Source organism: Pholcus phalangioides, unplaced genomic scaffold (assembly GCF_987345545.1).
Source record: "Pholcus phalangioides strain wild (caught in Gottingen) unplaced genomic scaffold, Ppha-v1.0 ptg000008l_1, whole genome shotgun sequence".
Lineage (NCBI taxonomy): Eukaryota > Metazoa > Arthropoda > Arachnida > Araneae > Pholcidae > Pholcus > Pholcus phalangioides.
In genome coordinates this window covers 44,781,762-44,795,500 of record NW_028301601.1, presented here as the reverse complement: position 1 = coordinate 44,795,500, position 13,739 = coordinate 44,781,762, and the positions used below count along the sequence as shown (strand labels likewise).

At 36.5% G+C, this 13,739-nt stretch overlaps 1 protein-coding gene across 2 annotated transcripts in view; it reads right to left on the bottom strand.

Moving 5' to 3' along the window:
- Positions 1-7,381, bottom strand: part of Syx1A (Syntaxin 1A) — a 96,117-nt gene extending 88,736 nt beyond the window's left edge. The window contains exon 1 of one of the 2 annotated variants that reach the window (XM_089234751.1): positions 7,094-7,381. In XM_089234751.1, coding sequence (XP_089090877.1) covers positions 7,094-7,126 — 33 coding nt within the window. In that variant the 5' untranslated portion in view covers positions 7,127-7,381. The remainder of the gene's footprint in view (positions 1-7,093) is intronic. The other variant, XM_089234753.1, reaches the window with a different exon arrangement.
- Between the last annotated feature and the right edge of the window lie 6,358 nt (positions 7,382-13,739).

The window sequence follows — 13,739 nt, the reverse complement described above, 5'->3', positions numbered from 1 at the left end:
TTCCAGAATTTCAGTATTAATGAAATAAATAAAACCATAACTTTTGCAAAATGTATCTCCATCATTTATTTTTGATTACTGTAAGAATAAAATTATGAAATGAATACAATGTAAAGTTACATGGGATATTGTTATGTGCAGTGAAACCTGCATGAAATGGAACGTTAAAAGACAAACAATATTCCATTTTAGACAGATTTCTATTTTATAAAGGTGCAAATTAAAGCACTAATCATTGAACACACTATATTTAGATTCCGTTTTAAACAGGTTGTCGTCTCATACAGTGTCCATCTTAGACATGTTTCCACTGCATTTGTAGTTTGAAACATTATGAATTACACATAGTAGGCTACTTCAAAAACTGGTTTTTCAATGTCTTCTGTCATTAAGAATTTTTTTAAGTATTTTTCTGTCATTAAGTATGAGAGTCTAATCAAGAGTGTTCTAAACTAATTTTTCTCATCAGTCTCCTTCTTGGGGGGGGGGGGGAAATCTATCATCAACAGTTAAGCCAACTCTCTGCAGAGAGCAGGCAGACCCACAACACAATGCCACAATACTGTTAGAACAAAAAATTCAATCATTTGCCATCGTTACTTCAAAATATGGGAGACAGGTGGCAGTGCCAGCAAAGAAATTACTAGATAATTTGGATGATTTTTTTTCCAAGATACATGAAATCAATAGGCAGAGGTGAACTTGGGAAAAGTGTCGCTCTCTCCACTGGGAAGAGAGGTGTTTTTCCTCTCTTCTTGTTTATCTTTATTTTCACTTCACAATATGGAAGACCCACTCATATTGTGAAGTTGGAAAGGCTAATGCCTGAATTTGGATTTAAGCATTGTGTTGAAGATCTGCCAGTTGCAAAATGCTAAGCAGGGCCTGTTTCTCGCAGGGACAAACAGGGCATTTGCAAGGTCCCCAAACTTTAAGAGGGACCCCCAAAATTTAAGAATTTGCTCTGAATATGTACTTTCTCATTTTGTTGAATTTTGAATGTAAAACTGAATACCCTAATGAAGAGAAGAAAATCAAGTAAATGCTGCCGAATACTTCAGAATTTATTTTAGCAGTAATCACATACGTAATTGCTATACAATAATACCCTGTAGCCACCCCCCCCCCAGCGTCAATGGTGGAGCCAACTGGTCTAACGTATATGAATTGGCATCATCATCATGCCCCCCCCCCCCAGCCTTTCATGTCTATCTCCGCCTATGATAGTAATGTAGTAAGTGATGTGTATTTGGAGCAAAACTGTTTGAACATGGTTTTAACAAGCTCGTTTCCCGTAACAACAACAGAAAAGTGCTACATGCCAAAAAAACCCTTTGCTTTTTATTCTCTGTTGTCCTTTCAGTGTGGTGAATTTAAATTTTAGTTGTTGTGATTATATACTAACTTGAGCAACAGGGAAAAGATTTATAATACTACAAAAAAAACTGTCATACAAGGTTTATAATTGTGTTGCTCTTTTGTGTGCTTTCATCCTGTCTGTAACTGTTACCTTGCATATGGCCAAATTTCCCACATTTTGACCCATCTCTTTTTATAATCGTTGGAAATAGTCCTCATATAATCTAATGTTAAAATAGCAAGCTATTGTTTAATGTTTGCTTTTAACTTAAGCAGCGCCAACTAAAAAAAAAGAAAAAAAATTGACAAAAACCATAACATAAAGGTTGAAAATTAAACTACTGTGGGCTTAGTCAATGATGGTGATCTATATTTGCATATTACCTATCCAATACTTTGGAATGCAACTTTGTGGCACTAACTTCTTTGACCCTTATCAAAACTAATGAAATGAGAAGGAATTTCTATAGTGTTATACAACTAATATTAATTCATATTGGGTTTCATTAAGAAAAGACATGCTTCATTAACCTTTTAACAGCCAATGTTCCCAATTGGAAACATCAGTTTAATTAATCAGAGAAAAAAAAATTTCCATCAAAAGCATTTGATTTTTTTCTCCTGAAGGTGTAAGATTCTAAACTTAAATTTACAAAACAAAAAAATTTCAATCATTTCAATACATTTATGCTGTCAATTTAATTTTTTTAAATCCCCTATTTTTAAGGAAGAATAAAATTAATTTTTTTTTAAGTTTTAATTTGAATGTTGCTTCTACAGACATGGGCAAGTCCGGAAAACATACAAGAAAAAAAAATTTCATGAATTTTCTGATTGATATGTCTGAACTAAAGAATCAGAAAGGGAAATGAAAGAAAAAAATGATGAAAATCAATCTAAATCTGAATTCAGCTGATAAAACATAAAGAACTTCTTCACAAGCTATTTGTTTGGCAAAAATGGGTTTTATTCATATTTATTTGCAACTCTTTTGTCTAATTGAAAGGAAAACAGTTGATTGAAGTAAAAAAAATAACAAAATATTTTGCTTTTGTGAAGTAAGATTTTTACAACTTGCATCATGAATTTTGAAAAAAAAAAAATATGGCAAAAAACTATTTTTGTCAGGGCGGTTTTTTTTCTGTGGTTTTTACAGCAGTTTTCTCCACTATAGCAAAAACTTGTCAACCCTGGTCATGGCAACCTAGCATCTGAGATTTCAGAAGTCCTGACTTGTGTTGTGTTTTTTAATGTATTGAATAATGATATATTTATTAAATGTGCAAATTTCAGAGAGAAAACCCATAGCCAATCCAGCTTTGTTTTATGATCAATTTTGTCAAGCACACAGAATCGAATGACTATTTTTGTTTCGGACACAGAAACTTATGTCAAAATTTGTTGTTCAATGCCCTAAAGTAGCCCTAATTATGCCCTAAATTATTCTGTGATGCACATATTTCAGCATATTCTGGTTTGGGGCCAAAACATCATATCTGACTTCGCAGACAAGTGTGGGCATCAAATCAATTGTTATATAGACAAGAATAAATACATGAATCTAGAGAAAAAAAAGTTAACGTTTTTCTCATCCAAAGAAAATTTATAATCCACATAATCAGTTCGAATGATCATTTAAATGTAAAACACTCATAATTAGCAATATTAATTACAATAATCATAATAAAAATTTCATAATCTGCAATCTGTTGATAAAGTGCTCTGTGTCCTAGTCTAATGTATCGGATGATGATCTTTTACGACATTGATTTCCATAAAATAACTAGTACTACTCACTGCTTTCAGTGCTGTGACTTGCATACTACTACTACTGAACCATACATGTAAGTCATACATATATTCCTCTGCTAAATTTCCAACATATCAGCAGATGCCAGAATGTGAGAGTATCTGGGTGTATGTGTGGCCCTAACGTTTTGATGTTGTCAGAATTATGCTTGTTTTGTGTTCTTGCTGGTGTTCGCCCTCTGTTTTCTGTATCTTAAAGTAAAAATTGCAAATACTTGAATTTTCATGGGCACTTTTCCATTATAATCATCAACTTGGTGCATTTTTTATCTTGGAGACCACTTCTCGGACAAATTGGTGCCTTTTTTATCTTGGAGACCACTTCTCCAAGCCTTTTTTGTGTTGGTGAATCGACGTGGCCCATTTTGCTCAGCTTCTTTCCTGGTGAGTTTTCTTGGAGTCACACACAGTTTGGCCCTTTCAAGTAACCACATTTTCATTACTTTTCAGTTAAAACTACACACTTCCCCCCCCCCAACTATGTAACTAACAAACAGAACTAACAACTCTCTGTTGCAACATTGAAGGTGTTGCTTGATTCAATCGAACTCTGTTGTTATTGGTGTGAAGATGAAACGTCAGCCAAAGGTATATCATTTTTGATACAACTTTCATTTCAGCAGTGCTGGATTATTCCGAGATATTCCAATAAAAACTCTGTTATTTTAAATCATAATGTTCTTGCTAAATATAGCAACAACAAGCCTAGTAATGCACTGAAAAAGTGCGGAAAGAATCAAGAAAAAATGTGTCACTTTGATGTAAAAAATATGTGTGGATGGTTATAATGGAAAAGTACCTTCTCAGGATATGTTCTTTCATATGTTAAAGGTCTGCCTGCTCTCTGCAGAAAGATTTCCAAATGAGGCACAAGGGCCGCAACTAGAGGGGAGCATAGGGTGGCCAGGGCGCCAGACTAGAAGGGTGCAAATTTCATTCTTTCACCTCTCCTTCAACATATTACAAGGGAGCGCCAAAATGCTTGCCCCGGCTGAACGAGCATCTAGTTGCGGTCGTGTGGGGCACTGGCTCACATTTGGGCCTCAGAGTTGGAAACCCACAGAAAATAAACTTCAGTTGATCACCAACAGGGTTCAAACCTGGATCTTAGTGATGGGAGTCCAACATAAGACCACACAGTATCACCTACGGGTTGACTAAAGTTGGGGATGGGCAATGAAAACAAAAATATTCTGACAAAGGGCGTCTTGTGGCAACTCTGAAATAGATGAACTAAATTTGCAACCAGCTGCCTCTTACTGCCGGTATTTTCTTTTGATGAATTTGAAACATGTAAAACATTATTGATTTATGGTAATTTCCATAAATTCATAGAACCATAAAATTTCTTAGGCATCTGTCTTTTTGATGTAATTTCAAGCGTCTTCCTACATTTTAGAAATTGTCCTCCTTTTCAGGTTTTCAGTATTATTTTTCGTATTTTTCAGGGAAATTTTTTTTTTCACTCTAAAACATTTATCTCTTCATTGATACGAGTGTTTGTGTGTGTTTTCCCCACACATTTTTACCTGCTCAATACTACTTAACCATACATGCATCTCTAACATATTCCTCTATGGAATTTCTAACAAACTGGTACATGCCAGAATGCTTGTGTACATGTTGTGAACCTAACATGAAGTTTGTTTCTGTGTAATGCTTGTTATGTGTAGTGTTGCCATCTGCTGCCAATTTTTCTAACCACGAGTGAGGTGCAATAATTGAGTAAGCCTGTTGCTCTCTGTGTGGTGAGACTTTTAACGGACAGATTAGTTTGCATTCACATCTTGAAATTAGAAACCACAAACCCACTTTGACTGAGCCTCGTCAATACTCCAAGAATCATTGTTTGCTAACTAACAGCAAATGCCATATACTGAAATGGGGAGGGAGGCGATGTGCGTCACCTATTTCATTCAGAAATAAAAAAATAGGATGCAAACAACACCCAATGCTGATTCCTATAGCAAACGGGTAGGTAGGGGGTCCCGGGTTCCTCTCCCCCCCCCCAGCAAAAACAATGCTCCCGACGGAAAAAGAAACCTTCTGAGAGCAGAGTTAATAAGACTATGGATGCTTTTAGAAATGCTAATAAATGCAACAAAAGACAAGGTTCTTTGCTAAGGAAGACCTCTTGCTCCAGGCAAAAATATAAAACTGACCAGACGGTGGAAAGAATTAATTATAATTGAAGAGAGATAGATCATTATTTGATCTGTTTTAACCCTCTGAAGGACAGACATTTTTCCTAAACCCATAGGAAAGCATGTAAACAGGTGGTACACCATTTGTACCACCGCCCTTAAAAGAGTTAAGCGGTTTTGTTTTAGTTGAAAAAAAATTGTGGTGACTGGTTTACTTTGTTAGCATAGTGGCGCCATCTGCCAGTAAAATTGGGGAAAATTATGTTACAAAGCATATGTGTGGGTATTCTTCTTTTTCAGTTTTCAAATCTGAGAACCATAGTGTATTTTTACTTCGATAGTATTCAAAGCGATTTGAAATGTTTAGTTATAGTGATAATAAAAATTAGATAAATTTTCAAAATGCTGATCATATGTTTAGTACAAACGCTAGACTTTTAAAGTGAAAATCTTATGCAACGTATAATCCTATATCACTCTCAATGCACTTTTAATAGTGCTAATACAGTGGATCCAGCTACCAACTACAAATCACTCAGTGCTCCATTAGAATTCATTTACCACCATTTTTTATAAAAATTCTGCACTCTCGACTTTGATGTGCCAATCATTTTAGAGCAAATCAGTTTTTACTGTAATAACAGTGCAATCAATTTTCGTATCAGTATGTCCCACCATACTGAACTAACTTGACAAGAAATTGTTTTTCCGCTCCTCAGACGTGGAAGTTGTCATGTGCTTTTTTTTATGTGGCCTTTTCTTCTCCTTGCATGTAGGCCTACAGTAGACTCTTGATAATCCAGCCGTGCATTAATTTGGCCCATCCAATAATCAATCATTTTTAGGCGGTTTTTAGAGCACAGAAGACGAAAACATACCACTGTATATCTGCGTGCATTTTAATAACATAAAAGTTTATATTATTTAAATGGGCTTTTCAATTGACTTCCAGTAATCCGGCGATTTTGATAATTCGACATACCGTGGTGCGATATGTTCCAGATTTATCAGATTAACGAAAGTCTATTGCATGTAGGCCTACACATATTTTGTGATATATATATTTCATGTACTATATTTATTTGCATCAAACTTTATTATTATTACTTGTATATCACTCCTTGTTATGTATATATATATATATATATATATATAATGTGCTGTTTACGTACATTTTTCATTTCACTTCAATATAATTGGGCATGTTCCTGTTGTGCTTGTGACGTGCAATAAATAAATAGCCTTGCCCACTTAAGCACTTTACCACTCAATATACAACTTATTTTCATGGTCCAACTCTTATTATTTTTTTGCAATATCCCTTTTAAAGTGTTTACCCGCTTATAACGTTTTTCATGAAGGTTTATAAAAAAAAACGTTATAAGTGGTATCCACGGTACATCCCATCTTTATCGATAAATCCTTTATAACGATACGTTTCTCTGATCCCTCGAGCGTGGCTATAAAAGAATCTCACTGTATTTCAAAGCTATCAAATCTTTGAAATTCCGAAGCCATACTGTGACTTCACGCACAAGCGTGGGCTTCAGATCAATTGTTATATACAAGAATAAACACACACAGGGGGGAAAAAAAGAGTGTTTCTCTCGCATCCAAGGAAAATGCATAATCCACGTAATCGGTTCGCGATCATTTAAATGTAAAACGCAATTCGCAATCCGTTGATAAAGTGCTCGGTGCTCCTAGTCCTCTCTCTAATGTATCGGATGATGATGATCTTTTACAACATTGATCTCCATAAAATAACTAGTACTACTCACCGCTTTCAGTGCTGCGAGTCTATCCTTAGTCATCTTTTCTTATAAATGTCCTATGTATATTTGGAATTCCACAGAAATAATAAAATAAATATATCTTTAGTATAAACTTAAATATTAATCACAACACAGAAAAGCAATTTTTAATGACACACATCACGGAACACACAAAACACCAACAGCACAAAATTTTCATTGATTTTTTTCTGTCAGTGGAAAGAGAGAGAGTTTTCCCCCCGCGCCCGGTGTGTGTCTGTGTGTGAAGATATGATGAGGGGAAAACGCTACTCCAGCGACACCTATTACGGAAACTGTGCTTTAAAAAAAAAAAAAAAAAAATTCTACAAATCGTCTGCAGCAGGTGCACGTATGTTACCGATAGGTGTGGTCTTTTCCAAATAAAAATAAAAAATTATTAAAAAAATTTAATATATTGCGTAAAAAATTGAAGAAAATGTATGAAATTAGGATTTTATGTATTATAATTTTTGGTTGTAGATGGTCTTTTCCTAAATATTTTTCGTTTGTGAATGGAAATGATGAACGAAACTAAATTGATGACAGGCTACGGAATATTGAGCAATCAAAAGAGTCCTTACATTGGAAAACCAGACTTCAGAATACGGATATAGCTTCTGATTCGTTGTTAATAATATTCACTTCGAAGTTGTCTTACAATAAAAATTTAAAGATTTATGAAATAATTCGGAAGTGGATACACCGAGAATGCCTAAACTTTCCGGTTTGTCAGTAGGGTCACCAGCTTTGTAAAATAAAAATACGGGACGCATATTTCTCCGACATCTGTTGACCTTCAAAAAAGATGGCAGCACCAGTCAACACGAATAATCATTTGTCTGGGGCAGGGGTTCTCAACCTTTTTTGACTCGCGGAGCCCTTTTTGGCATATAATTTCTATGGCGGAGCCCCGTAGACCTATTTTTTAGTTATTCAGCAAAATTACTGATTTACTTTTATTATTCTAAAGTAATTATAATTATTTTTTCAAATTACTGTTTATCTTATTTTCCTCGAGCGGCAGCGGAGCGCCGGTTGAGAACCGCTGGCCTAGGGTTAGTAGGTTCGAAAATTGAGAAAGGAGGACGCCTGCGCACGCATTCTTCGTAACAGCACTTTTCTCAATTACCGCAACAGATGGCGCCACCATACTAAATAAATAAAACCTCGCCCACGATAATAATTTTTCCAAACTAAAATAGGAACCGCTTAAAAGAAGCAAATGCTTCTGTCAAACCACTGAGCTATAAGTAAACTGGAGTGAAGACTCCCTATTCAATAACACAGACGTTCGCGAGCCGACGCGGAGGAATACAAAAGTGGGCGTGACGGAGCGAGACGGGCAAAACATTGCTATTTCAGCATGTAATTTTGTAAAAAAATAGTTTCTCTTAAGTTTTGGAAAAGAAAGGGTATTTCGTGTACGAAAGTAAGTATTCATTTTTATACATTTTTTTGAAGATAAAGAATACATAATTATTGGCCGAGAAGTGAAAAAAAGTGGAATGTACATGTCTCGTATTTGGAATTGCCCCATTGCATTAACATGGTCAGGAAATGTTTTGCCCGATTCGCTCCAAAAGGGTGATGCGGTCGCGTAGGATGACGGCTCGCGTAGTCCTCACTCCACTTTACTTATAGCTCAGTGTGTCAAACACAGGAAAAAAAGAACAAATACTGATCCGTCTCCCTTTGCTTATAATGAATACCCCCCCCCCCCCCACTGTCTAGTCAATTATATTGCTTTGCAGCTTTTGCCTGGAGTATGCCGAGATTTTCTTTGCAAAAGAACCTCGTCTTTTGTTACATTTATTGGTATTTCTAAAAAGCTTTCATAGCTTTGTTGAAGCCCTACTCTCAGATTTCCTTTTTCTTTCGTTAACGTTGTTTTTTCCCTAGAGGTGATTTGCCATAGGTATCAGCATTGAGTATTGTTTGCATCCTTTTTCTTTATTTCTTAATGGAAGAGGTAACACCCTCGCCCTCCCCATCTCAGTACACGGCATTTGCACGGTGAGCAAACAACATTCCGTGGAGAAGAGAAATACTCTCCGTGAAATGAAATAGAATGAGTAACAACTTTAAATTTATCATGGCTTACGTTATCTCGTCGCAAAAGCGTTTTGGTCTTCGCTTTCGAGAAACAATGTGTTTTTCATATTGAATCATCGCTAAAAGATTACCCAAAAAATTTTGGTCTTTCTGCACTATCAAAAATATAAATGTTCCTCTAAATATGAAGTTTAATAATAATGTTTTGTCGACTACTTCTGATATTGCAACTGCATTTAGGAATTTTTTTCAAGTCTAGTTACATCCAGTACGTCAACAAATGATAATATATATTTCTCCAATACGGCTCTTGCTAATGCTTCTAATGTTGTTACCATTGATAATGTTTCTATAGATACTGTTGTTCGCGGTATAAAGAAACTTAAAAGCTCTTCTTCTCTCGGTATGGATGATGTTCCTTAGTTAAAACTTGTGCTATAAATTTTGTTTTTCCATTGCTAATTATTTTCAATTTATCAATTAATACCAAACTTTTTCCTGCCGAGTGGAAGAGAGTAAAAAGTGTCCCATCTTCAAAAAAGGTGATAAATCTTGTATTGAGAACTGTAGACCTGTTGTTATTTTATCTCCGTTCGCTAAAATCTTCGAACCGATATTAAATAAAAAGAATTTCAATCAGATCAAGTCCTGTATTTCCGCGAATCAACATGGTTTTGTTAACGGTAGGTCAGTCACTAATTACAGTCACTAATCTCCTGAGTCTTAATGCCTGTATTACGACGCCATACATAACAAACGACAACTTGATGTCATATATACTGATTTTTCAAAATCTTTTGATCATATCGATGATGGAATTCTTATTAGCAAAATTAGTAAAATCGGTTTTAACTCTGAATTAGTGAATTAGTTCATTTCCTACTTATCCAATAGAGTGTTGTATGTATCCTATAAATCCAATTTAAGCCAAGGTTTTGTTGCTAGTTCTGGTGTACCTTAGGGATCTGTCCTAGGCCCGTTGTTATTTATCGTTTTTATCAATGATCTATCCGCATTTTTATAAAATTTACTCTTTGCTGATGATTTGAAGATTTTTAAAAGTATTGATTGTATTGATGTATGTTATTGCCTACAAAATGAGTTGTCTTTACTTCACGAATGGTGTTTACTTAGTAGACTTAATCTCAATATGCATAAATGTTTTGTTCTTTCATTCATTCACAAAAAGAATCCAGTCTTTTTTACGTATAACATTAATAATAGCCAGTTACTTAGAGGAACCTCTGCGACAGATTTTTGGGCGTTATTTATAGTACTGATTTTAATTTTGCTGATAATATTAGAAATTTTTGTCCTGTGTCATATAAAAAATATTCTATCTGCCATTCATCTACGAAACTGTTTCAATGTTATTAGTTTACGAAAACACAGAGAATACTTGCTCGTTATTTTTTTCAAGAAACTGGTGACTAACCAAATTGATTGTGTAGTGATCGATCATAAACGATGCTCTGTGACGTCATGATGTCACGTTTTCCCGTGGTAAGACGCTTTCATATACGCCTTCAGTGTATTAAGGAGTTCTATCCCGTGGTAGCGTTTTTCGCCTTGCGATGGATGGTAACCTAGCAACGGATTACCAGAGAGTTTTTCGAACGTTTTAATCAGTTGATTTTATTTCGTCGTAGAGTATGGATGTCGCGTATAACTTGTCCGTGTGTGTAAATAAAATGTTCATGTCTTTAAAAATGTAATTGTCTATCTTATCATTGCCGTCGCCTTTAATTGCATACCCATTCTTATCGAAATCTGTTTCAATATTAAGTGCCACAATACAAGATCTAATTGCTTATTTGCCGTCAAATCATTCAATACTAATATTGGTAATTACTGTGTTGTAAACAGATTTTCCGAATTTTATAATGAGCTTCCTCGACATCTGGATATTTTTCTTTTGTCTGTTACCGACTTTAAAAGATTTTTGCTGTAATTGAGATACTGAAGCTTCAGTATCTCTCTAATGCATAAAAGCTTCAGTATCTCTCTAATGCACAAAAGCTTCAGTATCTCAAGAGTTCAGTGAAAGAAACCACTTTCAATCAATCAAATCAAGTTCATTCAATCATTCTCCATATGACCGATGCTAATTTTGAGATACCTTAGGACGTACTGTGCGCGAGGTATTCGAATAAAAAAAGAGCGTGCATTTGCTATTTTGAAAGCTCTAACACAAGTGCAGAGTGAATCACCAACTGCTATCTTGGGCTTAGCTGATTCAACGACTGAATGTGTTCGGTCTTTAGAGACTCTAGGACAGTACGTTTCGGGCTTCGCCGAATCATCCTGTTCATAGTGCAAAACAAGCTGAATTCGTCGACGAGGAGCTGGTGGGAGATGTCTCAGAAGGATGATGGCATTCCATCTCTACAACAACTGTTCCAGAGTTTCTCAATAAACATGCGAAGGCCTTGCAATCGAACAAAGCCTCATCTCCGCAGATGAACAAACAAGAGGTACATTCCATCCTAAGGTTACTTCGCTCGCTTCGGTTAGCCACTTGTGTTCTTATTGTAAAAGCAAATATGAGTTGTGCAAGTGCGAAACATTCACAAAACTTTCCGTTGAGAGGAGCGTAGAATTTATGAAACATAAGATACTGTGTTCTAACTGCATGATGAGCAAATATCGTACTTTGTCTTGCAAGAGCATATTCAAATGCAAATTGTGTGGTAAAAATCATCATTCACTCTTGCATTTCAAAAGAGGGGAAAACACCGAAAGAAAATGGGTGTCTGGCAAAAAGCGCCTGTCTCCAGTCTCCCAAGAGTTTATTACCCCCAGGAGCGTCACAACGCGAAACAGCGGTGAAATTTAAAGGGGATTGTATCTTACCAAAGACGCCATCTGAGACTGAGATTACAACGTGTAACTAACTTTAAACAGTGCATGTGTTGTGCATGCTATTGTTGCAGCCGTAGTCAAAGTGGGAGATTCAGCAGGACAGTTCCAGTTGTGTCGAGCCTTGTTTGATCCCGGAAGTCAAGCAAGCTTCATCACAGAGAAATGTGTAAAAAGGCTTGAACTGTCACGAGAACAAGCGAAAATTCCAATTTCGTGTTTAGGTACATCAAGTTTTTACACCAATGGAGTAACAAATTTGTGCTTTTCTCCTCATTTTACATCAACGTCGAGTTTTTGTAAATCCGCTCATGTCTAGCGTAAAGTTGTAAAACATATGCCGCATGTTTCTGTGTCATCGAAGTTACGAAATTAGTTCAATGATCTCGTGTTGGCAGATTCTAAAAAGTGAACCTATTAATATTTGCTCGATGTAAATGTGTCTCTTACCTTGTTGAAGGGTGAACGAAAGTGTTCCGTTTCAGATTCGCCGTTTTCTGTACGTTCTGAACTTGGTTGAACCATCGCGGGAGCAGTGTCCTCTCGAATAAGTGGGAAAGAGAATCCCGTACTCTCTCAGTCAATTGTATCCAAGCTAATGATGATTCACGCTTGAAAAAATTCTGGGAGTTAGAGTCGGTGCTTGATGTGAATCGTATGACTGAAAAAAAGCAATAATGTGAAACGCATTTTAGGAATACACATTTGAGAGATCAATCTAGAAGATATTGTTCCTGATAATGTCTCACAAGTCCTTGAAATGATCAGAGGACGAAACAATTTGTAGGACGTCACAGATTTATTCACAGAAAACAGCTATTTAGAAATAAGAATCTCGCATTGCGGATAAAGTCCAACAACTGACACCATCTAATGATCGAATCACTTTTTATAAGCACGAAAGAAGAAAAAAGAGGATTCCAGAAAACTCCATCTCAGTTTCTAAATTGGCGGCGCTACCAGACGGGAAGAAAACCAACATTCGAAAAGAATCTGGATGTTTCGCGCCGTACCTTCGCATTTCTCGTTCGGCAACAGAACATCACCACGTTTGTAAATTTTGGGGATTATCAACAAAATGCGCTATCGATAATTTTCGTAACACTGCCCCCCCCCCCTACAACTGTTCATCTCGACAATTCAATCCTCATTTCGGCGGCTCGCACTTTGTCACTCACTGTGATAGGGAACCAGTCTGTTGAGGTGGACTACCTTGCATTTTGACGTTCGATTCCTTTGCATTCGAATTACCACATCATTCAGTTTCTGCACGACTCTGTAGGGTCCTTCTCAAGATGTCTGGAGTTTCTGGCAGTCCTTTCCGGCACTTCGGATTCCAGCAACACCACACTAAATATATTTCTAGTGTGGTGTTGGTTGCAGAGCCAGACGAGGTCTTTTTCTTTGAAGTCGTGAGACGTGGCCCTTCGCATCTTAGCGGTCCTTCATCTTTTCGGAGTCGATGCTGATCCTGTCTCTGGCAATTCGATGCAGATCCTCGAGGCGCTCTTGGAGTCCCTCGACGCAGTATCGTGGGAAGGCGGGTGCGGTAGGTGCGGCCCGCACTGGGTACCAGCTCTGAGGGGGAGACAAAAAATTGCCGGCTTTGTGTTAATGCGCCTTTTTGTTACACAAAATAGCATGTCAAATAATTTACATGGGGCTTTACAATCGCTTACTGCAGCAAATTGCGGGTGAACGATGTGATACTGAAATGGTT